The sequence below is a fragment of the Erythrolamprus reginae genome, chromosome 1 (genome assembly GCF_031021105.1).
Source record: "Erythrolamprus reginae isolate rEryReg1 chromosome 1, rEryReg1.hap1, whole genome shotgun sequence".
NCBI lineage: Eukaryota > Metazoa > Chordata > Lepidosauria > Squamata > Dipsadidae > Erythrolamprus > Erythrolamprus reginae.
This window is the reverse complement of record NC_091950.1, coordinates 224,950,621-224,975,765: the sequence shown is the minus strand read 5'-3', so window position 1 is coordinate 224,975,765 and position 25,145 is coordinate 224,950,621. Positions and strand designations below refer to the sequence as shown.

At 44.9% G+C, this 25,145-nt stretch overlaps 1 protein-coding gene across 13 annotated transcripts in view; it reads left to right on the top strand.

Moving 5' to 3' along the window:
* COL6A3 (collagen type VI alpha 3 chain) overlaps positions 1–25,145 on the top strand; it is a 180,828-nt gene that overhangs the window by 8,111 nt on the left and 147,572 nt on the right. For all 13 annotated transcript variants that reach the window (XM_070732276.1, XM_070732287.1, XM_070732288.1 and 10 more), the window contains exon 3: positions 23,687–23,824. In XM_070732276.1, the coding sequence (XP_070588377.1) occupies positions 23,734–23,824 (91 nt within the window). In that variant the 5' untranslated portion in view covers positions 23,687–23,733. The remainder of the gene's footprint in view (positions 1–23,686; positions 23,825–25,145) is intronic.

The window sequence follows — 25,145 nt, the reverse complement described above, 5'->3', positions numbered from 1 at the left end:
GAGAAATGTCTTCCTGGCCAAATATCATTTCCTGGCTATGTATCCAATTGCTCCTAACCAAAATTGGAATGGCTCAGATCATTCCAGTGGTTTCAGTGGGATTTTTCAGTTAGGATAGAGTTTCTGCCATCCATGTGCAGTTCTTTTCCTCATGATGATTCATAGACCTGTTACAACCATTCTAGACTGAGAAAGAAGAAGAGTCCTGCAATTTCCTTGCCTTAGCTCCCAGGAATGGTTTCTATGGAGTAATTCTCATTCTCAGTTGGATCTCAACGTCCCAATCCTCCATAGCTGTCCCAAACGGGGGGGAAAACCCTCCCAAAATCCGTGCCTGAACCTCCTGCTATCCTTGATCAGATCCTGTCTGGAACTACTTACAGTCTTTTCATGGTTGCCACATTTAATCTGATGCCTTTATCCCTTGTCTGGAAGCTTTTAAGAATTCTCTGCTTTGTCTGAGGGGTGTCTTTTTTCTATTTTTAGCAAGTATTTTAGATTCCTTTTGGAATCCACTTTCTGGAATAAACTATTTGATTTAGTTTTTCCCTCCCTTTTGATAAACTGTGAATCTGTTTAAATATAATGGTAAGTATTGTTTATTCATATTTAACTTAGAATAGTGAGAGCCAGCAATTTCAACACTGTAAAATTTTTGGCTTAGTTTACAGGGATGGAATTAATGACTGTTATTCTCATCCTTTAATATCTGTGTATGTTCTGGCAGAATTGGAGAAAGGGTGGGAAAGGAGATATCATGTCACATGATGTCTGGAAAGACCCATAAATATCCAGTAATTGTTGCATTCTGTAAAATGTAGCAATGTGACTTATTTCCCCACCCCAAGTTTTGTATTTATAATGTTCATTTCATTTTATTTCCAGAATTCTTTTCCCTACTCCTATTCCTTTGGTGGTGGTGTTTTTATTACTACTATCCACAGATTCAATGAGAGCTATGACATACTTACCTGTGTGGGTAGCCCAAAAATAAATATAAGAGTTCATAATCCAATAAATTATGGAGGGGATATGAAATGTAGTTTAGACATACAGTATCTCTGCACAGTTCTTTTCTCACAAGAACCAGCTAGGACAGCTTTCTAGTATTGTGCTCTGCATTATCTCCATCTCAATTTAGGCATAAAAGAGCAAGAAAAAGGTCATAAGATAAGTGAAAATAGACATAAGGAGCAGCTTTGTTAAACTTTCATTCTTTGGTGTTCTGAAGCCCAGACCTATGCCTGAGTGTGATAACTTTAATTCTGGTTATAAGCTAGTATTTTTTTTTAAAAAACATGTTTATTAAAACAAATGAGAGAATAATTCATTAAATGTAGCAAACCTTTAGAAAGTCAAGCTAGCTTTGAAAAGGCCCTTATATTATCTTCTAATCTTACTCTTCATGGACAAATGATACATTATTTTGCTCACCTTTGTCTTTGGACTACTGTGCTGATTGCCACCATCCTAGAAGTAGGAGCTGAGATCAGGATAATAATTACTATTTTCTTTATTTACTTTACTCTCAGGCAATTAAAACAGAATGTGGTGAATTTTCAATCATATATCTAATATTTTCTCTTCTTGCAACATTATAATTTAACAATATAGTTTTGGTTCTTTGACAGCCTCAATCAAACCTTCTTGAGCTTCCTTTAGCATTATGGGTAACCCTGGGCTCAAGCTGTTGCTGCTCAATGCCAGGTCAGTTATAAATTAAGCTCCTTTCATCCAAGATCTTCTCCTGGATGAGGAGGTCGACCTGGCATGTGTGATTGAGACCTGGCTGGACCCAGAGGGAGGAGTTCCACTCTCTGAAATGTGCCCAGCCAGGTTTCAGGTGGCATCAGCAATGACCATCAGTTTACACAGGCTTGCTGCTCCTGAGATAGCAGGTTGTGAGTTGCTCTTTGTGAAGTTGGACCTAGGGGTTCAGGTGGGATTTTTGCTCACATATCTGCCTCCCACCCCAACTACCTACTCGAGGAAGTAACCAGACTGTATCATGCCACCTTGATTGCATCAGAAGAATTCTGTCCAGCTGCCATGTTTAGGGTGACTCACTCCCTCTTTAATCGGAGGAGTGTGTGTGATGAAATCTTGCAGGGTAGTGCTGGGTGTTTTTTGCAGATAAAATTGCCCAGATCCGGACCGACCTTGATTCCAACTGGAACATGGTGCCAGCTGACAATGAGTTAGTCAAGGTGACAGGAGCTCCTCTTAGTTGTGTTGTATGGGAGGAGTTTGACTTGGTGATGCCTGATGAAGTGGACAAAACCATGGATGCTGTGAGCTCTGTCATGTGTTTATTGGACCCGTGTCCCTCCTGGCTGGTTTTGGCCATCAGTGAGATAACATCGGGCTGGGTCCAGGAGATTGCCAATGCTTCTTTGAAGGAGGGGTTCTTTCTGGTTCCCTGTAAGGAGGCAATTATGTGCTCCCTCCTCAGGAAGACTTCCCTGCACCCAGCTGTTTTAAACAACTACCATCCTGTCCCCAACCTTCCCTTTATAGGGAGGTTTGTGAGAAGATGGTGTCATTCCAGCTCCAACAGACCTTGGAGGAAGCTGATAATCTGGGCGCTCAGCAGTGAGGATTCAGGTATGCCTACAGCACAGAAACTGCTTTGGTCATGCTGATGGATGATCTCTAGCAGGCCCAGGATAGGGATCAATCCCCTATCCTGGTGCTTCTTGACCTCTCAGCAGCTTTTGATACCATCGACCATGATATCCTTCTGCGCCAGCTGGAGATGTTAGAAGTAGGAGGCACTGTCTACAGTGGTTCAACTCCTACCTCTCCAGTCAGTCAGAGCCAGTGTTGGCAGGGGGTCAGAGGTCAACTCCTAGGTGCCTCCTTTGTGGTGTTCCTCAGGGATCAGTACTCTCCTCCCTGCTGTTTAATATCTACATGAAACCGCTGGGTGAGATCATCCAAGGGCATGGGGTAAGTTACCATCAGTATGCTGATGATACTCGGCTATACCTTTCCATCCTTTGTCCACTCAGTGAAGCAGTGTAAGTAATGTGCCAGTGTCTGGAGGCTGTTAGGGTTTGGATGAGTGTTAGTAGGCTCAGACTCAACTCCAACAAGGCGGAGTGGCTGTGGTTTTGCCTCCCAAGGACAATCTCATCTGTCCAACCATTACTCAGAGGGGGGGAATTCTGACCCCCCTCAGAGAGGATTCTCAACTTGGGCATCCTCCTTGATCCACAGCTGACCTTAGAACACCATCTTTCAGCTGTGGCGAGGGGAGCATTCAACCAGGTTCACCTGGTGCACCAGTTGCAGCCCTATCTGGACAGAGAGTCTCTATTCACAGTCACTCATGCCCTTATCACCTCAAGGTTTGACTACTGCAATGCCCTCTAAATGGGGCTATCTTTGAAGAGTGTTCGGAGACTGCAGGTAGTATAGAATAGAATAGAATAGAATAGAATAGAATAGAATAGAATTCTTTATTAGCCAAGTGTGATTGGACACACAAGGAATATTTCTTGGTGCATATGCTCTCAGTGTACATAAAAGAAAAGATACATTTGTCAAGAATCATGTGGTACAACACTTAATGATTGTCAGAGGGGTCAAATAAGCAATGAAAAAGCAATTAATATTAACAAATCTTAGGATACAAGCAACAAGTTACAGTCATACAGTCCTAAGTGGGAGGAAAAGGATGATAGGAATGATGAGAAAAAATTAATAGAAATAGAAGTGCAGACTTAGTACAAAATTTGATAGTGTTGAGGGAATTATTTGTTTAGTAGAGTGATGGCATTTGGGAAAAAACTGTTCTTGTGTCTAGTTGTCTTGGTGTGAAGTGCTCTGTAGCGACGTTTTGAGGGTAGGAGTTGAAACAGTTTATGTCCAGGATGCGAGGGGTCAGTAAATATTTTCACCGCCCTGTTTTTGACTTGCACAGCATACAGATCTCAATGAAAGGATATGGAGTGGGGGGGGGGGCATATAAATACAAACAAACAAACAAACAAACAAATAAATAAAAAAAGAGCTGGAAAAGATTAAAAAAAGGAATTCTGCTTTCTCCCTTCTGCCCATCACCTCCTTTTATCTTCTTCCATTACTAGACCAATAATTTCCTTGATTTTTTTCTTGATTTTTACATGTTGAAAGAAACTTAGTAAGACAACAGTAGTCATGTGCCAAAAGAAGGAGAAAGAAAGGAAAAGTCCCAGCATCAAATTACTTCTCTTAGGGTGACTTCAAACTCAGCAGAGTTCCCAAGTCTATAGTAGAAAATTCAGAAAAGGGTTGGAAGGAGGAGGAGTAGATAAGGGTTTTTTTTGGTTACCTCATTCAAAGAGACACTGTTTTAACTAATAAGAGACAGGTCACTCCTCCCTTGTTCTAATATTACTTCTTCAGAGCATTACTTTTACACCAGTGCTATGGAAAATTCCAAGTAAACAGAGAAGGGAGGATAAAGGTAAAAAAAGTCCTAGTGGTTCTGTCATACAAAAGGTGTATATGTATTTTTTAAAAATAAATTGTATTTATAAATAGGTTTTTGATACTGCAGTTTAAGCTTGTGTTGAATGTTTTGCAACAGAATAAGAAAACTTTCAGAACTCAATAAGCTTTTGTATGTAATAAAGAATGTTACCGACCACATGCTCTCCACCCATGCCACTTTTATGAAATACAGACTTCTAGGATAAGGAAAAAAATGTGGAATTCTACTGCTGATCTTCTGAATTACAAACAGGTAATAGAAGTTAGTTTAGTAGAAAACTCCTAGGGCTTGGCTGCAGCACAATTTGTATAAGGACACTAAGAATGATAGATGAATCACTCAAAAGCAAGTCCTTATGCACAAGTCCAATTGAAATACAGTGATCCCTCGAGTTTCGCGTCCTAGAGCATCGCGAAAGGGCTATATCGCTAGTTTTCAACCCGGAAGTAAACTCCACCATCTGCGCATGCATGCCCTTCCACGCATGCGTAGATGGTGGAGTTTCCCCGCCGGGCAGAGGCTTCCCTGGGTCTTCCCCCTCTTGCCCCGGTAAGACCCCAGCGGCGGCGCGAGCAACGGCGTGGGCTGGCGGGCGGCACGCGCGCGGAAACCCCACCTCCGCTTCCCAGCTGGGAAGCGGAGCTAGGGTGTCCCCACCGCGCGCGCGTTGCTGGGGAAAGCGCGCGCGCTTGGGGACACCCCGCTTCCCAGCTGGGAAGCGGAGCTGGGGTGTCCCCAAGCGCGTGCGCACCCCAGGCACGAGCAACGGGGTGGGCAGGCGAAGGGCGGGCGGCAGTGGAAGTAAAAACACCATCTGCGCACGCGCAGATGGTGTTTTTACTTCCACACCGCTACTTCGCTAAAAATTGATCATCGCGTGGGGTCCTGGAACGGAACCCTCGCGATGATCGAGGGATCACTGTACATCTACAGATCAAGTAAATAGACCATTTAGCCTAAAGTGACCAGATTTTTACATTGTTAAAGAAGGACACCAATGACGGGGAGGGGTCTTGATTAAATATTTGGTTTTATATGGAGCAAAAAAAAAAATATCTTTCTTTTTCTCTCAATCTCTCTTCCTCCCTCCATTTCTCTCCATTTCTCTCTCTTCCTTCCTTCCTCTCTTTTTATCTCCCTCTCTCTCTGTCCCTCTTTCTCTCTTTTCTTTCCTCTCTCTTTTTTTCTATGAAGCGGCATATAAGTTTAAATGCTATTGCTATAAAAGAAAGAAAGAAGGAAAGAAAGAGGAAGGAAGGAAGGAAGGAAAGAAGGAAAGAAGAAGAGAGAGAGACAAAGGAAGGAGGGAGGGAGAGAGAAAGGAAGAAAAAAGAAAGGAAGGAAGGAAGGAAGGAAGGAGAGAGATAAAGTAAGTAAGGAGGGAGGGAGAGAGAGAGAAATAAAAAGAAAGAAAGAAAGAAAGAGGCCAATCCAAGAAGGGGCGCAGAGGTCCCTCGATCCCCCGCAAACCCTACCCTCCAGGGACATGGGTTCCAGGCAGTGTTCCCTCTAATTTTTTGGGGGGGTGGGCGGAAAAGTATAGTGTCTGAGCGGCAGTCCCTTCGGGACTGGGCGGCACAGAAATAATAAATAAATAAATAAACAGACAGACAGACAGACAAACAAACAAATAAAAAACCCACCCTGTTTTGCCTCAGAGAATTTCAAAATAAAACACTGTACTGTGTGTCTGTAACAGTGAGCTCATAATAGGGCAACTCTATCAATATCAAAATGCCACTTAAATAGTTGAGCTAGTTTCAAACTAGATTTTGATTTTCTTTCTCTCTTCCTTACTCCCATTCTTTTTCTTTCTCTTTTCCTTCCTCTCTTTTTTCTATCTGTTTCTCTCTCTTCCTCTCTTCCTCTGTCTCTCCTTCCCTCTCACTCTTTCCCTCTCGGCTTCTGAGCAGGTTTGGAAAACTCTGAGTTGATGATGATTTTTAAGTGAGCGATTGCTCACTGCTCAGCTTAGAGGGAACTATGGTTCCAGGATGCCGAACTGATTGAGAACCGCCATGAAGAGGATGAAGGCCACCGCGCACAGCTCTATGTCCTGGATCATTATTATTATTATTATTATTATTATTATTATTATTATTAATTAGATTTGTATGCCGCCCCTCTCCACCATGGCCAGCCGGAGCCCTGTGGGGGCAACGGGTGACAGTGTAGTGGGCATGTGAGTCACCCCCCATTGCTGGGGCCAGCCCAGCTCCTTGGGGGAATGCGAGGGTCTCGGGGGGTGCCAAGGTGGGAGCTCCAATGCCAGCTACCCCAGCCAGCGCACATCTTTCAGTCCCAGCAAAGGCGAAGCCCCCCAACACACTCCTTTCAGGTCTGGCCCCAGGTCTGCAGCAGCCAGCAGTGGGCTGAGGCGAGGTGGCTGTGGCAGTGGTGAAGTGGGTGGGGGCTGGACTCAAGAAGGAAAAAAAGGCAGGAAAAGTTGGCCAGAGAAAAGTTCTCCCAGCCTTAAAACGCCCCTGATGGATCCCTGCGGTACCCGAGTGGCTGCGGCTTCTGCCTGGGCAGCGGCATCCCTTCCAAGCCTTCCCGGTCTAGCCTGCCCAGTCCGGTCCAGCTCATGAGCCCACGGGGTCATCCGGAGAAGATCCTCCAAAGAACCCCAGACGCCCTGCAATGCACAGCCAAGGCCAGGACTCAACTTGGCTGATGGCATTTCAACTCCCCTCCTGCTCTCCCCCAGCCACTAGGCGTCTCGCTCTTCCATTCAAAAATTGGGGCCTTTTGGAAAGCGGGCAGGACGTGGGACAAATCATTCAAAAGCGGGATGTCTGGTCACCTTAATTTAGCCCAATATTTTATGTTCCGCAGTAATCAACTGGAAGATGATTGTTTGGTCAAGAAAGCAACAACCCTTTTCATATTGTCATTTAAGATATGCTAGCTGTGACTTAACAGGTAGTGAACAGTTATTATTACCTATATAATTTATAAAAGGTATACAGAAGGAGAAAGTGCATGGGAACTGTTTGAGAAAGAATGTTCCCTAGTTGTTCAAAAAAAGGAAAGGAAGGGAAAAACACTTTCAGTCTTTCAAACTTCTGTTAATGTAGTGCATTTTATATTTTATAAAAGCGTATATTTTAGTGTATATTTTAAATCATCCTTATTAGTTATAAGCATTGAGTTGATGTACAAACGTATTTGAGTCTTTAAAAAATCCTAACATTTTAAAATACATCTTAATATTGTTTTTACAGAGTTGGAAAACCAGACAGCAGTAGTAGGGGAGGGGTTTAAAGAGTTCTCTTTGCAAGAAGTCAACGTTTGTGCCTCCAGCAGGGAAAAGCATGTAAAGAGTGCTTTGCCTGACAAACCTGGATTTAGTGTTGGACATTTATAGGGTTAATCTTGTGAGTAGGCTTTTGGCTGGGAAGCAAGTGTGTGTGCCATTTTTAATCTCAACTCCAACCCTCCTCCTCCCAACCCCACTGCCTACAAGCAACAAATATTCAGTACTCTCGGAACAAGAAAACCTGCAAACATCTGACAAAGAACCACCAAGAACCAAGCACAACACAACTCCACCAAAAGCCTCAACAACAGAAGCTAACCTCCCTCACCCCAAGCCAGCCAAAAAGAAAAGGAGAGTACTGGTAATTGGAGACTCAATCCTCAGGGGAACTGAGCCTCTCATCTGCAGACCAGACAACCAATCTAGAGAGGTGTGCTGCCTCCCTGGAGCTAAAATCTCTGACATAACTGAAAACCTCACCAAAATACTCAAACCCACGGACTACTACCCACTATTGGTGATTCATGCGGGAACCAACGACACAGGGAAAGACATGAACCAAATTATGAAAGACTATGACCACTTGGGCAACACAATCAGAAAAACAGGTGCTCAGGTTGTTTTTTCTTCCATCCTCCCCACTAGAGGACGACACCCCACCAGAAAACGCAAAATCCCGCAGATAAATCACTGGCTTAAAGGATGGTGTCGCCATAAGAACTTCGGCTTCCTCGACCATGGCCTGCACTATCTCCAAGAAGGGCTTCTAGCAAGCGACGGGCTACACCTCACTAGAGCGGGGAAGAACCTCCTAGGCAACCGACTAGCCCAACTCATCAGGAGGGCTTTAAACTAGCTCTGAGAGGGGAGGGTGACCAAACTATACGACAAAACACTGAACAAAACAAGGAAGGGGAACGGGACAAGCCTACAAACAAACCTGAGAATAAAAAATTTCTACCTGCAAACAAACACAAACATCTAAAATGCCTGTATACGAACGCACAAGGCTTGGGAAACAAACAGGATGAACTGGAATTATTAATACATGAGGGCCAATACGATCTAATTGGAATCACAGAAACCTGGTGGGACGAAACACACGCCTGGAACACACAGATAATGGGTTACAACCTCTTCAAGAAGAACAGGTCAAACAAGAAAGGAGGAGGTGTTGCACTATACATCAAAGACCACTACACTGCCACAGAACTACATCCAACCAAAGATGATAACCCCCTAGAAATCATATGGGTCAACATAAAAGAAAAAAGAGCAACACCACAATTGGAGTATACTATAGACCACCCAATCAAACAGACACAATGGACGACCTCTTCACATGCCAACTAACAGACATATGCAACAAACACAGCACGACAATAATGGGGGACTTCAACTACCCAGACATCAACTGGAAAACTAACTCAGCACCAAGCGGAAAGTCTGCCAAATTTCTTTCCAGTCTAGCTGACAACTTTCTAACCCAAAAAGTTGAAACAGGAACCAGAGGGAATGCTATATTAGACCTAATACTAACAAACAGGGAAGAAACAATAGAGGGAACAGAAGAAGAAGGGAAACTGGGAGAGAGCGACCACGTCATCCTCAAATTCAACATAGTGCAATCACTAGCTACTATACCCAACACCACTACAGTCCCAGACTTCAGAAAAGCGGACTTTAACAAGCTCAGAGCGAACCTTGAACAATGCTTCCATATCCGGTTCCGGTTCGAGCGGTGGGGAGATGGTGGGTCCGCTGCTCCCTTGAACAACGGTTTATCATCGGAAATGCTGGCCCAGGATGGAAGGTTGTCTGCTATCGCTGCTATTGCTGTGTCTCCAACTGCAGAGCTCCGAGACTGAGGCCGGAGGCGCGCGGGTGACTGCGGGTGACTGCGGCGCGACCAGCTGGGACCAGCTGGGACGCGGAAGATGGCGGCAGTGCCTGGCGCGGAGTCTTTAACACCGGAAGGAAGAGAAGCGGCCGAGAAGGTGCAGAGCGACTGCCAGGCTGATCTCCCCGACCCGGCCCGACAGATGGGATCGAATGGCACCGAGACGGTGGGGGCCGGGGGGGGGTGATGTAGGCACCGAAAAGATCACAGCGTCGAAAGGTTACTGACTGAGACGCGGAAGATGGCGGAGGTGCCTTGCGCAATTAAATTTAAGAAACACCGGAGGAGAAAGGAGGAAAGGAGGTGCTGAAAGAACATGGAACGTGGAGTGTGGGGCCACTGACGAACTGAGCCCCCCTGACCCTGGTGAGTGAGAGTGATCAGCACCAGGTGGGAAAGACCAGGGGAAATGGAGGCGACGAAGAGTAACGGAGATCGTGATGGGAGCGACCTGTTGCCAGTGGAGGATAATTGCAAGCGGGACATATTTGGGATAACAACCCAGCCTGCCCCCCCATCCCCCCCCCTCCTGCATGGCACCAACGGGTGAGAGCGGCTGGTGCCAAGGGAGGGTTAGGTGGGATGGGAAGACTGCATAGATGGTTGGACCTGCTGGACGATAAAATTACTAAAGAGAAAGGAGAAAGATGGAACTGGTTGCTTGGGAATTGAGACATTGCTAATATGAACTTGCAAATGACTATCATTGTCTGTCCCCCCTCCCCCCCTCCTGACTTCTATGCACTTTATTGAAGATCCATGCCCCCTAGTGGACCGGCTGGGAAAAAACAGCAGCTTTTTAAAGACCTTTTTAAAGTCCTTTTTAAGATCTAAGACTTATTGAAGACCTACAAAGACACTTCACCTGGACCGATTGATTAACCGATGATCAGCTAATAATTAATATTAAGATCTGATTTTATGCCATTTTTATCATTTTATACTATTTTTATACTATTAATTATTAACCTTGTGAATTTTCCTACTGCTATTTATATGTATTTATATTGTGTCACTTTTTATCAGTATTCTTATCTATTATTAATTTAATCCTTTTTAATATTGGGGAGGTTTACTAATTAATGGATGATTGGAATAGATTTAATGTTGTGCATGGAATGAATGACTTGTATGAGTGTGATGGTTGGGGTGGGTGGGAGTATGGTATGGATGGGATGAGTGACAATAGTTTGAGTGATAGATTTGGCCCACCTGACGCTCGGGAGACAGGAGAGGAAGGGGCACTGATCTCTGGGGTGGCAGAGGGCCGGAATATCCCTGTGTTGCTGGGGAGAGGCAGATATGGCGGGGGCCACAGAGTTAGCCGTTCCAGGGGAACGAGAGACCGTTGCTTAATAACGGTCCCTTGTTCCGGCTCTGTGAGCCCAATCTTGGGTACTGGTGATGAGTGTAACTCTGGCCCTGGGCTCAGGTTGCTGCTGCTCAATGCCAGGTCGGTGGTAAATAAAGCTCTCCTCATCCGGGATCTGATCCTGGATGAGGAGGCCGACCTGGCTTGTATCACTGAAACCTGGCTGGGCCCGGAGGGAGGTGTTCCTCTCTCTGAAATTTGCCCAGCCGGGTTTCAGATATGGCATCAACCTCGACCCCAGGGAAGGGGGGGAGGAGTGGCTATTATAGCCAGGGAGAGCCTTTGCCTGCGTAGACTCATTGCTCCGGAAATTGCAGGTTGCGAGTCTCTCTTGCTGAAGTTGGACCTAGGGGTTCAGGTGGGCTTATTTCTCACGTACCTGCCTCCCAGCTGCGTGTCAAAAGCCCTGCCTGTGCTACTCGAGGAGGTAGCCGGGCTGGCGGTGGAGTTCCCCGGACTTATTGTCCTGGGGGACTTCAACCTGCCGTCACTCGGCGAAACCTCTGGGTTGGCACAGGAGTTCATGGCCACCATGACAGCCATGGACCTGACTCAAGTAGTACAGGGTCCGACTCACGAGGGAAGGCACGCACCTGACATGGTATTCCTTTCCGAGCAATTGAGCAATGGTCCGAGACTAAGGGGCTTAGAAGCGTTGCCTTTGTCATGGTCAGACCATTTTCTACTATGGCTTGACTTCCTGGCTCCAATCCTCCCCTGCAGGGAGGCGGAACCAATGAAGATGTTCCACCCCAGACGCCTGATGGACCCAGAGGGATTTCAGATGGCACTTGGGGTTATTCCAGAGGCACTCATCCACAGTTCGGCGGAGTCCCTCGCTGAGGCCTGTAACAGGGCTGCGGCGGGGGCTCTTGACCGGATTGCACCTTTGCGACCTCTCCGCGACGCTAGACCCCGTAGAGCCCCATGGTTCAACGAGGAGCTCCGGGAGTTGAAACGCCAAAAGAGACGTCTAGAGAAGCGATGGAGGAAGAGTAGGTCCGAATCCGATCGAACACTTGTAAGAGCTTTTATTAAGACTTACAAAGTGGCGCTCAAGGCAGCAAGATGCGTGTACCATGCCGCCTTGATTGCATCAGCGGAATCCCACCTGGCTGCTCTGTTTAGGGTGACCCGCTCCCTTCTTAATCAGGGGGGAGTTGGGGAGCCCTTGCAGAGTAGTGCCGAGGAGTTTAACACGTTTTTCGCTGATAAAGTCGCTCAGATCCGGGCCGACCTCGACTCCAATTGTAAAACAGAGTCGACTGACAACGAGTCAGTCGAGGTGACTGGGGCACGTACTTGTCCACCTGTCTGGGAAGAGTTTGATCTGGTGACACCTGATGAAGTGGACAAGGCCATCGGAGCTGTGAGTTCTGCCACCTGTTTACTGGATCCATGTCCCTCCTGGTTGGTCTCGGCCAGCAGGGAGGTGACACGGAGCTGGGCCCAGGAGATTACCAACGCTTCCTTGGGGAGGGGAGTCTTTCCAACACTCTATAAAGAAGCGCTCGTGCGCCCCCTCCTCAAGAAGCCTTCCCTGGACCCAGCCGTACTTAATAACTATCGTCCAGTCTCCAACCTTCCCTTCATGGGGAAGGTTGTCGAGAAGGTGGTGGCACTCCAGCTCCAGCGGTCCTTGGAAGAAGCCGATTATCTAGGCCCCCGACAGTCAGGTTTCAGGCCCGGTTACAGCATGGAAACTGCTTTGGTCGCGTTGATGGATGACCTCTGGCGGGCCCGGGACAGGGGTTTATCCTCTGTCCTGGTGCTCCTCGATCTCTCAGCGGCTTTCGATACCATCGACCATGGAATCCTTCTGCACCGGTTGGAGGGGTTGGGGGTGGGAGGCACTGTTCTCCAGTGGTTCTCCTCCTACCTCTCTGGCCGGTCGCAGTCGGTGTTAGTGGGGGGTCAGAGATCGGCTCCGAGGTCTCTCCCTTGTGGGGTGCCTCAGGGGTCGGTCCTCTCCCCGTTGCTATTTAACATCTACATGAAACCGCTGGGTGAGATCATCCAAGGACATGGGGTGAGGTATCATCAATATGCCGATGATACCCAGCTTTACATCTCCACCCCATGCCCAGTCAATGAAGCGGTGGAAGTGATGTGCCGGTGCCTGGAGGCTGTTGGGGCCTGGATGGGTGTCAACAGACTCAAACTCAACCCGGATAAGACGGAGTGGCTGTGGGTTCTGCCTCCCAAGGACAATCCCATCTGTCCATCCATCACCCTGGGGGGGGGAATTATTGACCCCCTCAGAGAGGGTCCGCAACTTGGGCGTCCTCCTCGATCCACAGCTCACATTAGAAAACCATCTCTCAGCTGTGGCGAGGGGGGCGTTTGCCCAGGTTCGCCTGGTGCACCAGTTGCGGCCCTATTTGGACCGGGACTCATTGCTCACAGTCACTCATGCCCTCATCACCTCGAGGTTCGACTACTGTAATGCTCTCTACATGGGGCTACCTTTGAAAAGTGTTCGGAAACTTCAGATCGTGCAGAATGCAGCTGCGAGAGCAGTCATGGGCTTACCTAGGTATGCCCATGTTTCACCATCACTCCGCAGTCTGCATTGGCTGCCGATCAATTTCCGGTCACAATTCAAAGTGTTGGTTATGACCTATAAAGCCCTGCATGGCATCGGACCAGAATATCTCCGAGACCGCCTCCTGCCGCACGAATCCCAGCGACCGATTAGGTCCCACAGAGTGGGCCTTCTCCGGGTCCCGTCAACTAAACAATGCCGGTTGGCGGGTCCCAGGGGAAGAGCCTTCTCTGTGGCGGCACCGGCTCTCTGGAACCAACTCCCCCCGGAGATTAGAACTGCCCCTACTCTTCCTGCCTTCCAAAAACTCCTTAAGACCCACCTTTGCCGTCAGGCATGGGGAAACTAAACATCTCCGCTGGGCACATTAATTTATGCATGGTATGATTGTGTGTGTGTCTGTTATTACATGGGGTTTTTCTTAAATCGTTAAATATTTTAATTAATTGGATTGTTGTTACTGTTTTACTTGTTGTGAGCCGCCCCGAGTCTTCGGAGAGGGGCGGCATACAAGTCCAACTAATAAATAATAAATAAATAAATGCCCCTGGAACAAACTCTTAGAAGGAAAAACCACTCAGGAAGCCTGGGTGATCCTAAAAAACAGCATCATAGACGCCCAAAACAACGCAATCCCCATGAAAAAGAAAAACAGGAAAACCAAAACTAAACCTGCATGGCTAAACAAAGCCCTCGCAGATGACATAAAAGGAAAAAAAGCTAAGTACAAACAATGGAAAGAAGGACTCATAACCAAAGCGGAATATCAGCAAACAGCCAGTTCCTGCAAACAAAAAATAAAAACAGCAAAGGCACAATATGAACAACACCTTGCAGCGGAAGTCAAAGACAACAAAAAAAGATTCTTCCAACACATCAACAATAAGAAGAAAATCAAAGAAACAATCGTCACACTAAAAAACGAAGAGGGTAGAGAAATCACAGACAGCAATGACCAAGCACAGCTACTCAACGCCTACTTTGCATCAGTCTTCACACAAAAGGGAACCTCCCTCCAACCAATCTGTAATTTAACTGCAACAAACTGCCCCAGAACCGAACTCAACATAGACAAAAGCACAGTGAGGGACTACCTGAGGGAACTCAACGAATACAAATCACCAGGGCCAGACGGACTTCACCCCAAAGTCCTAAAAGAATTGGCAGACACCATAGCGGAACCACTCCTCCTCATCTACCAAATATCCTGGATCACTGGAGACCTACCGGAAGACTGGAAGCGAGCTGACGTAGTCCCCATCCACAAAAAAGGCAAAAAGACCGACCCAGGTAACTACAGACCAATCAGTCTGACCTCTATACCTGGAAAAATACTGGAGAAAATAATCAAAAAACAACTTACCCACTTCCTAGAAACAAACAAGATCATATCCAATAGCCAGCACGGATTCATCAGAAACAAATCATGCCAAACCAATCTCATATCATTTTCCAACACCATAACCAAGTCAGTTGACCAACGCAACTCAGTGGACCTCATATACTTGGACTTCAGTAAGGCTTTCGATAAAGTCGACCACAATCTCCTAATCCACAAACTAGAAAAAAATGGAGTAGATTACTACACATGTAGATGGATAAACAGTTGGCTTACCAACCGCACCCAACGAGTTGTCCTCAACGGCACCAAATCCACATGGAAAAAAGTAGACAGTGGAGTACCACAGGGCTCTGTCCTGGGTCCTGTACTCTTTAACATCTTCATCAACGACCTTGACGAGGGAATAAAAGGGGAACGAATAAAATTTGCAGATGACACCAAGCTGGCGGGGGTAGCCAACACCCTTGAGGACAGGCTCAGAGTACAAGAAGACCTAGACAGACTATCACAGTGGGCCCATACCAACAAAATGAGGTTCAACACCGGCAAATGCAGAGTCCTCCACCTTGGCAAAAAGAACCCTAGACATACATACAGCCTGGGAGATACCCCACTCAGCAGTAGTGACTGCGAAAGAGATCTTGGAGTCTTGGTGGACAATCAACTAAACATGAGTCAGCAATGTGCAGCAGCAGTCAAAAAAGCCAACTCAATCCTAAGCTGCATCAACAGAGGAATATGCTCCAAGACCAGGGATACCACTCTACTATGCCCTGGTCAGACCCCACCTGGAGTACTGCATCCAATTTTGGTCACCTCACTACAAAAAAGACATCGAAACTCTGGAGAAGGTGCAAAAAAGAGCAACCAAAATGATTAGGGGACTCGAAACCAAGACTTACGAAGAGAGATTGAGAGAACTGGGCATGGACAGCCTAGAAAAAAGAAGGTCTAGAGGGGACATGATAGCAGTTTACAGATACTTGAGGGGTTGCCACGGTGAGGAGGGGGTCTCTTTATTCCCCAGGGCACCAGAGGGCCCGGACGAGGAACAATGGTTGGAAGCTGACCAAGGAGAGATTCAACCTGGAAATAAGGAAGAACTTCCTGACGGTCAGAGCGATCAACCAATGGAACTGCCTGCCAGGGGAGGTGGTGAACTCCCCAACTCTAGACACCTTCAAGAGGAGATTAGACTTCCATTTGGCTGGGGTGCTGTAGGGTTTCCTGCTCAGGCAGGGGGTTGGACTCAATGACCTAACGGTCCCTTTCAACTCTATTAATAAAATAAATAAAAAATAATCATTTGGCCTCATGCCCTGATTTTGACAAAGGAAGAGACATTGCTTTAATTTGCATTTGTGAAGTAACAATGTCTAGTTGAGGCTGGGTATGAGAAAGAATGTCTGGAAGGGGAGGGGCCAGGTGAAGCACCCCTGGATTTGAGAGAATTGAATTAGTCATACCCATCTAGTCACATAACCCTGAAGCCACTCCCACCCAATCAGATGACTGCCATGCCACTTCCGCAAAATTAAGCCATGCCCACAAAATTAAGCCACACCAACAGAGTTGTAGTAAAAAATTTGGAACCCACCCTAAGCTGCTTAAAACCCACCTCTGCCGCCAGGCATGGGGGAATTGAGATACGCTTTCCCCCCTAGGCCTTTACAATTTTATGCATGGTATGTCTGTATGTATGATTGGTTTTTATAATAATGGGTTTTTAACTGTTTTAATATTGGATTATTGTTATATGTTGTTTTATTACTGTTGTTAGCCGCTCTGAGTCTGCGGAGAGGGGCGGCATACAAATTAAATAAATAGATAGATAGATAGATAGATAGATAGATAGATAGATAGATAGATAGATAGATAGATAGATAGATAAACAAACAAATGAACAAACAAACCCCTCTGATTGCTTGTTGCAGCTTGGCCCAGCATACCATGGTGAGAGATGACCTGGTGTCAATCTCCATGCTGCATGATGTCCCCCTCGAGCAGGATGATGACTCATAGCTTCTTTTGGTGTGGCGTGGTTGCTTGCCAGATTGTTATTTGGGCAGTTGGCTCTCCGTCTTGGCTGCCAATCATTGTGTTGAGGCTGGCTTGGCATAGCCAGGCTTTCTCAGTACTCGCCCCATTGCCTGTGGTGAAAGCAGCTTTGCTCTTGTAGATGACTGTGACAGTTGCACCTTTGACAGATGGCCTCATGGTATCGGGCAGTTTTTGGTGCAGTGATGGTGCTCTCCACAGCTGGCACATGGTGGAAGTCTGTCATCAGGTGCATTTACAACTTCATGCTTTTTGAATTGAAGGCACAAAACTTCCTCTTCGCTGTCAGATGAGAAGTCTCATGCTAAATTCTTGCGATTCACGCCAACTGTCTTTCACGCACTTTTCAGGCTGCTTGGTTGCTGTAGTGCCTCACTTAACCTAGTGGACACCTCGACTGTCCTGGCCTCCTCCAGCACAATCTGGAGAGTGAGGGTGGTCTTTGAAAGCAACCTCTGAATTCCGCAGATCACTTGATCAAGCAGTAGCTCATCTAGATTGCAAAACTCACAATGGGCAGCAGCCATGGGCATCCTGGCAATAGATTCATTTATAGATTCCCCCTCCTTCTGGTTCTGCAGATCGAAGGCATGCTACCGCAGAAATTTGGAGGGTTTAGGGGCATAATGGGTCTTGAGCATTGTCTGTAGGGCAGACCAGGTGACATTGGATTGACATTGATTTGGCAAGTGCCTGAGCCATGTCAAACACCTCTGTGCTGCAGGAGTTCAGGAAGAGTGCTCGTTTGCATTTGTCTGATAGCCTAAGGAGGTCGTTTACCTCCATGAAGCATTTGAAACAAGTCATGTAGGTGACCCAAAGACTTACTGCCCCAGGTTGGATTGCAAGGGTATCCGCCCTTTTCTGGCCTATCTGCCTTCCAATCCCACTTTCGTCACCAGTGTTAGTTGCCAATCTTTATTTGGCAACTATTGCCAATCTTTATTTGGCAACTATTTACAATCCAGCTCTGTCTGACAGCCAGCCCTTTTATAGGGAGCTGCCAGACAGTCTACCCAAGCAGCAGTCAGTATTTTCTCTCCAGAATGGAGGACCTGACTAAACCACGTGTGCTTCAGTCTGAGAATGTAACACTCAAAGAGCATGAATTTGTCATAGATTATTGATAGATTGAAAATATGATGATCATGCTGTTCAGTTAAAATAGTTGTCTGAGTGATTTACTTTAAAAATCAGTCCCTCTCTATGAGCTTGCAGTCTAAAAGTCATGACACAAGATAAAAGAAAAGAGAAAAAGGAAAGGAGGTAGGGAACAGTCTTGTAGCACTAGTTACTAATGTGAAAAAGTCATTTGGAATTGCTAGTCAATACAGTTCAGGAAAAGGAGAGATTTGAAGTTGGTATTTCAGCAGCAAAAGTTAGTCTTTATTTCTGATTTCAATTTTATCTGGTGACACTGGTTTTAATCTAAGACTATCTGGTGACACAAAATACCATATTTGTCCTGGAAAAGAGAACACTGAACAGAAGATAATCTACTATAATTAGTATCTATATTAGTATTAGAAGAGAGGAGATAACAGATTCCTGGCATGGGGAAGGTGAAGGAGAGGAAGGGAAAAATGTAATTGAGTAGGACAGAGAAGGAACTTACTCTCTGCATGTAGAGAGTATCTGAAATGGGGAAGGAGAGAGTAAGAACAGCACTTTGAGCATCTTTGGTTGGGTCTCACTTACTAACGGAGGGATTTGTTTCTTCTTGAATTCAGTTCAACCCAGACAGTCCCTCTCACTATTTGCAGAGAGTCCTGCAAAAGCTTAGGCAGCTGGCTGAAACAGCAATTCCATGTAAGCATTTTTTTCTGGGTTCAATCCCCACCAGGGTCCCTAAACAGTCTCAGAGCATTCTTTCCCTATGAAACACTACTTTCATCACTTTGCACATCTGAACTTATTGGCACTGCAGCAGTGCATGTGTTTGTGTAATATATTTTTCAGCTACATTCTTGGAATTTGATATTAAAACATCTGAACTCCTTCTACTCAGAACACTGCTGTTTGGAGAGAATGGCTTTCCATGAGTTGCATGTGCATTCTCCTTCAAAGGAGAGAAAATGGCTGTCCTTGCCATATTTGTATAATTAAAGAAGCAATGTGTTTGCTTGGATTACAGATCCTTTCCAATATTTATGGTAAGCACAGGAAAAGCTGCATATGAGACAGGTTCGCCTCAAATACAGTTTTAAGCAGAAAAGTTTCCCATTGTGTTTACTTTTGTCTTGTAGAAGGAGGGTTCTTCAAACATTCAGTTTAGTCTCTAACCCTATTTCTTGGTATTCACATAAACCCCAAATTTCTTCATCAGTTTCTTCATCATAATCCTCATCCATCCATCCATATATGAAAATAGTTTCCTGACAGCAAAACTCTATATGCCCTCACAGAGAAATAGGCATTTTTACAGCAAAGTAAAAATTGGTCTATGTGCTTACTTCCTAAAAAAGCTCTCTTCTGCCATAGCTGAACCACTAAGCATAATTTTTGAACCAGCACACTTCCTAAGCTATGGTTGAAAGCAATGGTCATCCCCATCTTCAAAAAAGGAGACCCCTCTCTTGTCAATAACTACAGACCAATATCATTATGCTGTGTCCCATGTAAAGTCATGGAATCAATAATAAACAAATCAATTACTCTCCATCTAGAAACTAGTAATTTGCTCTCTAACAAACAATTTGGATTCAGAAAAAAACTATCCTGCAATCTGCAGCTCCTCCACTGCAAAAATATATGGACAACTCATCTAGATCAGTGATTTTCAACCTTTTTTGAGCCGCGGCACATTTTTTACATTTACAAAATCCTGGGGCACACCACCAACCAAAATGACACAAATTAAATAAATAAATAAATAAATACATACATACATACATACATACATACATACATACATACATACATACATACATAACCCCCTCGTATATACAATCCCATGTAACATCCCCTTATAAATACAGTCAATCATCAATCATCCCTACTCAAATTTATATCTCATTTCTGGGTACTTCTCCTGTCTTTCCCCCTTTTCTCTCTCATGTTTGTCATTTCTCTCTCTTCCTCCCTTTTTCCCTCATTCCTTTTCCCTCTCACTTCTCCTCTTTTTCCATCCCTGTCTCTCTCCCCCCCTTATGTGTGTGTATACACACTGGAACCATTTCCAAAACCAGTTGAGGGCTGGGGTTTTTTCTCTTTTATTCTTTTCAAAAAGAGGTGTAGGCTGGGGGGCATTTCTTATTATTTGGGTGCTTTTTACCTTATGCTTCAAGAATCACCCCTCTCTCTCTCTTTTGTTTCTCTCTCCTCTCATTCTCTGCCTCAATCATTTCTCCTTTTTTCTCCCCTTTTTGTTCTCATTTCTCTCTCCTTTCCTCTCCCTATCTGTCTCTCTTGCTTTCTCTCTCTCTTGCTATCTCTTTTTCTCTTATTTTCTCTCTCTCTCTTGTTCTCTCTTATTTTCTTTCTCTCTCTCTTGTTCTTTCTCTCTCTGTTGTTCTTTCTCTCTCCCTCCCTCTTTCTCTCTTTTTCTCACTTTCTCTCTTGTTTTCTCTCTCTCTCTTGCTTTCTCTCTCTCTCTTGTTTTCTTTCTCACACTCTTTCTCTCTCTTGTTCTCTCTCTTGCTATCTCTTTCTCTCCCCCCTTTCTCTCTCTCTCTTTCTCTCTTTCTCTCTATCTTGCTGTCTGTTGCTGTCACTCACTCTCGTTCTCTCTCCGTTCTTCTCAGCGGAGGCTGGCGAAGGTGATATTCAATGTCGGGAGCGCGCGGGCGGTTGCGCGTGCTCCCTACCCCCCTGCTAGCCGCTCGGAATATTCAAAATAAGAAAAGCCTTCACCGGCGAAGGTTTTTCTTATTTTGAATATTCCGAGCGGCTAGCAGGGGGGTAGGGAGCGCGCGCAACCGCCCGCGCGCTCCCGACATTGAATATTACCTTCGCTGGCCTCCGCTGAGAACGGAGAGAGAACGAGAGTTGGGCCATTTTTTGTCTCCTGTGTTCCGGGTGCGGGAGGAGCCACGCCGAAAGGCAGGAGACAGCGGAGGAGGAGAGGGGGCGGGCGGGGGGCAGCGCCGAAAGGCCGAGGGGGCCGGAGGCACCGTGGGGAGGCAGGGGCGGCCGCGGCTCCCTTCCCTTCTGCTGCCGGCGCCTCCCCGCCCCCCGTGGGCTGGCAGGGAGATGAGGAGCACGCTTTCGGGGAAGCGACGGTGCTTTGGGGAAGCGACGAGAAGCCATGGACACGAGGGGGCCGACTTTCAAAGCAACCTTTGCCGGCCTCCCGTGGGAGGGTGCCAATAGCGGCGGTGGGGCGGGGGGGCAATAGCGGGGGGGGGGGGCGAACCGCCTCGCGGCACACCTGACCATGTCTCGCGGCACACTAGTGTGCCGCGGCACACCGGTTGAAAATCACTGATCTAGATCAAGGGAAATCTATAGATGCAATTTATATCGACTTCCGCAAAGCCTTTGATTAATTGATCCACGACAAACTACTCCTAAAACTCAAATCCTATGACATCTCAGGATCCCTCCATAGCTGGATTACTGCATTTCTGTCTAACAGGCAACAAGTGATAAAAATCTTGTGCACACAAGCATCCTCTCAGAAGATTTTTGCTTCTGTGCATGCGCAAAAAGCAAAAAAGCTGGAAAAAATCAAGAAAAATGATGGGGCCACCTGATGGACTGACACTGGAGTGGTCATGCACAAATTGCACAATCTGGTAGGCGCTACCGGTGTGGAGTCACCTATGCACCAGTAGAAACCCACCACTGGATTGCAGGGATACTGAAGTGACTATAAATTTGAGGATTGTTCACAAATCTCCTTTTTTTGGCACTATCCTAATTATGGTCACTGAAGCAATGGTCAGTAAACAAAGACTTCCTTTATTTTGGGGAGAGGAATTCATGAAGTACTGGATGACATGGTCAAATGCTTAATTCTAAACAGAAAACTTTGAATATCCTAAGCCAGTAGTTGAATTGGGTGACATTGAGGTAACAAACATTGTGAACTTATTCAAAGCTGTGTCTTATCTAGCCAAATCCAAGGAGAGAATTATTTTGGAAGAGGTAAGGGAAAGAGTAGGAGATGGCACTTGGCTCAAATTTTTATTTATTTATTTTTTATTTATTTATTTTGTCCAATACACAATGACGGCTTTAGTGGGTATACATATATCTACACATAGAAAAAATACATGATGAAGGTTATAGATGAGATCTAAGAAAGGATAGAAAAGAAGATATAGTAATAGAACATATCAATGAAAGAATAGAAGAAGATATATAGGAATAGAAGAAAGGTATAGGACATATAGGAGAGTAATATGACAGGGGACGGAAGGCACTCTAGTGCACTTGTACTCGCCCCTTACTGACCTCTTAGGAATGACCTCTTAGGAATCTGGATAGGTCAACCGTAGATAATCTAAGGGTAAAGTGTTGGGGGTTTGGGGATGACATTATGGAATCCGGTAATGAGTTCCATGCTTCGACAACTCGGTTACTGAAGTCATATTTTTTACAGTCAGGTTTGGAGCGCTTAATATTAAGTTTAAATCTGTTGTGTGCTCTTGTGTTATTGTGGTTGAAGCTGAAGTAGTCACCGACAGGCAGGACGTTGCAGCATATGATCTTGCGGGCAATACTTAAATCTTGTTTAAGGCGTCTTAGTTTTAGGCTTTCTAGGCCCAGGATTGAAAGTCTAGTCTCATAGGGTATTCTGTTTCGAGTGGAGGAGTGAAGGGCTCTTCTGGTGAAGTATTTTTGGACATTTTCAAGGGTGTTAATGTCTGAGATGCGATATGGGTTCCAAACAGATGAGCTGTATTCGAGGATGGGTCTGGCAAAAGTTTTGTAAGCTCTGGTAAGTAGTGTGAGATTTCCAGAGCAGAAGCTACATAGGATTAGGTTTACAACTCTTGAAGCCTTCTTGGCTATTTTGTTGCAGTGGGCTTTGGCACTTAAATCTTTTGTTATTAGTATACCGAGGTCTTTAACCGAGTGGGGATTATCTGTGATAATTTGATTATTCAGTTCGTATTTGGAGTTCAGATTCTTCTTCCCAATGTGTAGGACAAAGCATTTGCTAGTTGAGATTTGGAGTTGCCATGTGTTAGACCACTCAGAAACAGAGTTCAGGTCTTTCTGGAGAGTAGTTGTGTTATCGGTGGTGTTGAAGAGTTTTACATCATCGGCGAAGAGGACACAGTTGCTTGTGATGTAATCGCAAAGGTCATTGATGTAGAGAATGAAGAGCGTTGGTCCCAGTACACTATCTTGGGGAACACCGCTTTTAACTGGGACGGAGGTGGATATGGTGCTCCCTATTTTGACCACTTGTTGTCTGTTTGACAGGAATGCTGTAATCCAGCTATGGAGGGATCCTGAGATGCTATAGGATTTGAGTTTTAAGAGTAGTTTGTCGTGGACCACTAAATCAAAGGCTTTGCAGAAGTCAATATAAATTGCATCTATGGATTTCTCTTGATCTAGATGAGTTGTCCATATATTTTTGCAGTGGAGGAGCTGCAGGTTGCAGGATAGTTTTTTTCTGAAACCAAATTGTTTGTTAGAGAGCAAATTATTAGTTTCTAGATGGAGAGTAATTGATTTGTTTATAATTGATTCCATTATTATGATGATATATTATTGGTTTCTGTATATCAAACATCAAAAGGAATATTTAACTGACAATATTTCCATTTCTTTTCAGATCTAAAACTGATGCTTTGAAAAGCTAACAACTCATAACCAAACATAATGAGGAAGTATCACAATTTGATTTTTGCAACAATCTGTTGTCTTTTACTCTTAGGCAATCATGAGGCTGATGCACAAAAAAAAGAAAATAGTAAGTGTCTTCTATTTTTAAATAATCCAGTATTTAAAAATGAAATTTATCCCAAGTTTTCCTTGGAAATTTTGAAGGGAAAAATATATTGCTATTGTATATTGCTGTAATTCCGATTGAATCTTTGCTGTGTGTATGTGCATAGACATATTTACTGTATGTGTCTCATGCCTGCCTGCCTTGGTGAACAAGCAGTTTCCTCTGTTTTATCTATGCTTTTTATCCTTATAAAATGGATCTGCTGGAATAGATCAATGTCATTTGTGGTATAGCCACAGCATACAAAAAATGGGGATTTTTTTGTGAAAGGGAGCCAACATTCATATGTTACATTTCTAAAGAGATAAATGTTATTTTCCCAATGATACAGATGGTTGATTTTATGCTCAGTTCTTTTTTCCAGTAAAGAATTAAGTAATATTACAAAATGTTTGGGAAATATTGCTCATTGGTATAATTTTCAATTAATTTTAATTTGACTTTTCTTCTATCTGATGAATAAAGACAGCATCATGTTCTTATAATATTGGTACTATACAAAACTATTTAATATGAACCAGAGTAAGAAAATGCAGAACTAGTACTACAACAATTTATTTCAGAACAACCTTTTATAAATAAATCTGAAAATTCCCCTAAAAGAACTGTACCAGGTGCCCCTGAACTCTTTCCACACACCAGATCTCCACTTTTCTCTGTTAGTATCTGTCATGTACTATGGGATAGAGAAGGAAATATGCTCCTTCATTTCTTCCTTCTTTGTTTCACTGATTTGCTGGATAGCAATTAAAACATAAATTTAAGGGAACAGAGGAACTGGACTGCTGACTATCATGGTGAAAATCAGTTTCTGATTATTCTAAAGTCTCATAAAGTGCTAAGCCATGAACTATGGTTTATGACCCACATTGGTTAGTTTCATGCACTAAACAAAACTGATGATTTTACAGCAGAGGTTGCTAACCCCGTCTGCAGCCTGCTACTGGATGTGGCTTGTCTGGAACAGGGCTGCACAAATGGTGGGGCAGGGTGCGTGTGCGCACACACATACACACGTGTGCAGCTTAACCTGCACAAGTGGTGGCCCCACTTGCACATGTAAATGTGTATACGTGTGCTGGTTTCCCTCTCCCATTTCCAGGGCGCTGAGCTATAAAGGTGGGGAATAACTTCTTTACAAGATATATGAACTATTATTTGGATTTGTATGCCGCCCCTCTCCGAGAGAGAGCAAGAGAGAGATTGAAGAGAGAAGCAGAAAATCTCCTGCCACTCATTTAGGATGTGGGTGATCCTGTTCAATGGAAACTCATGTATGGAA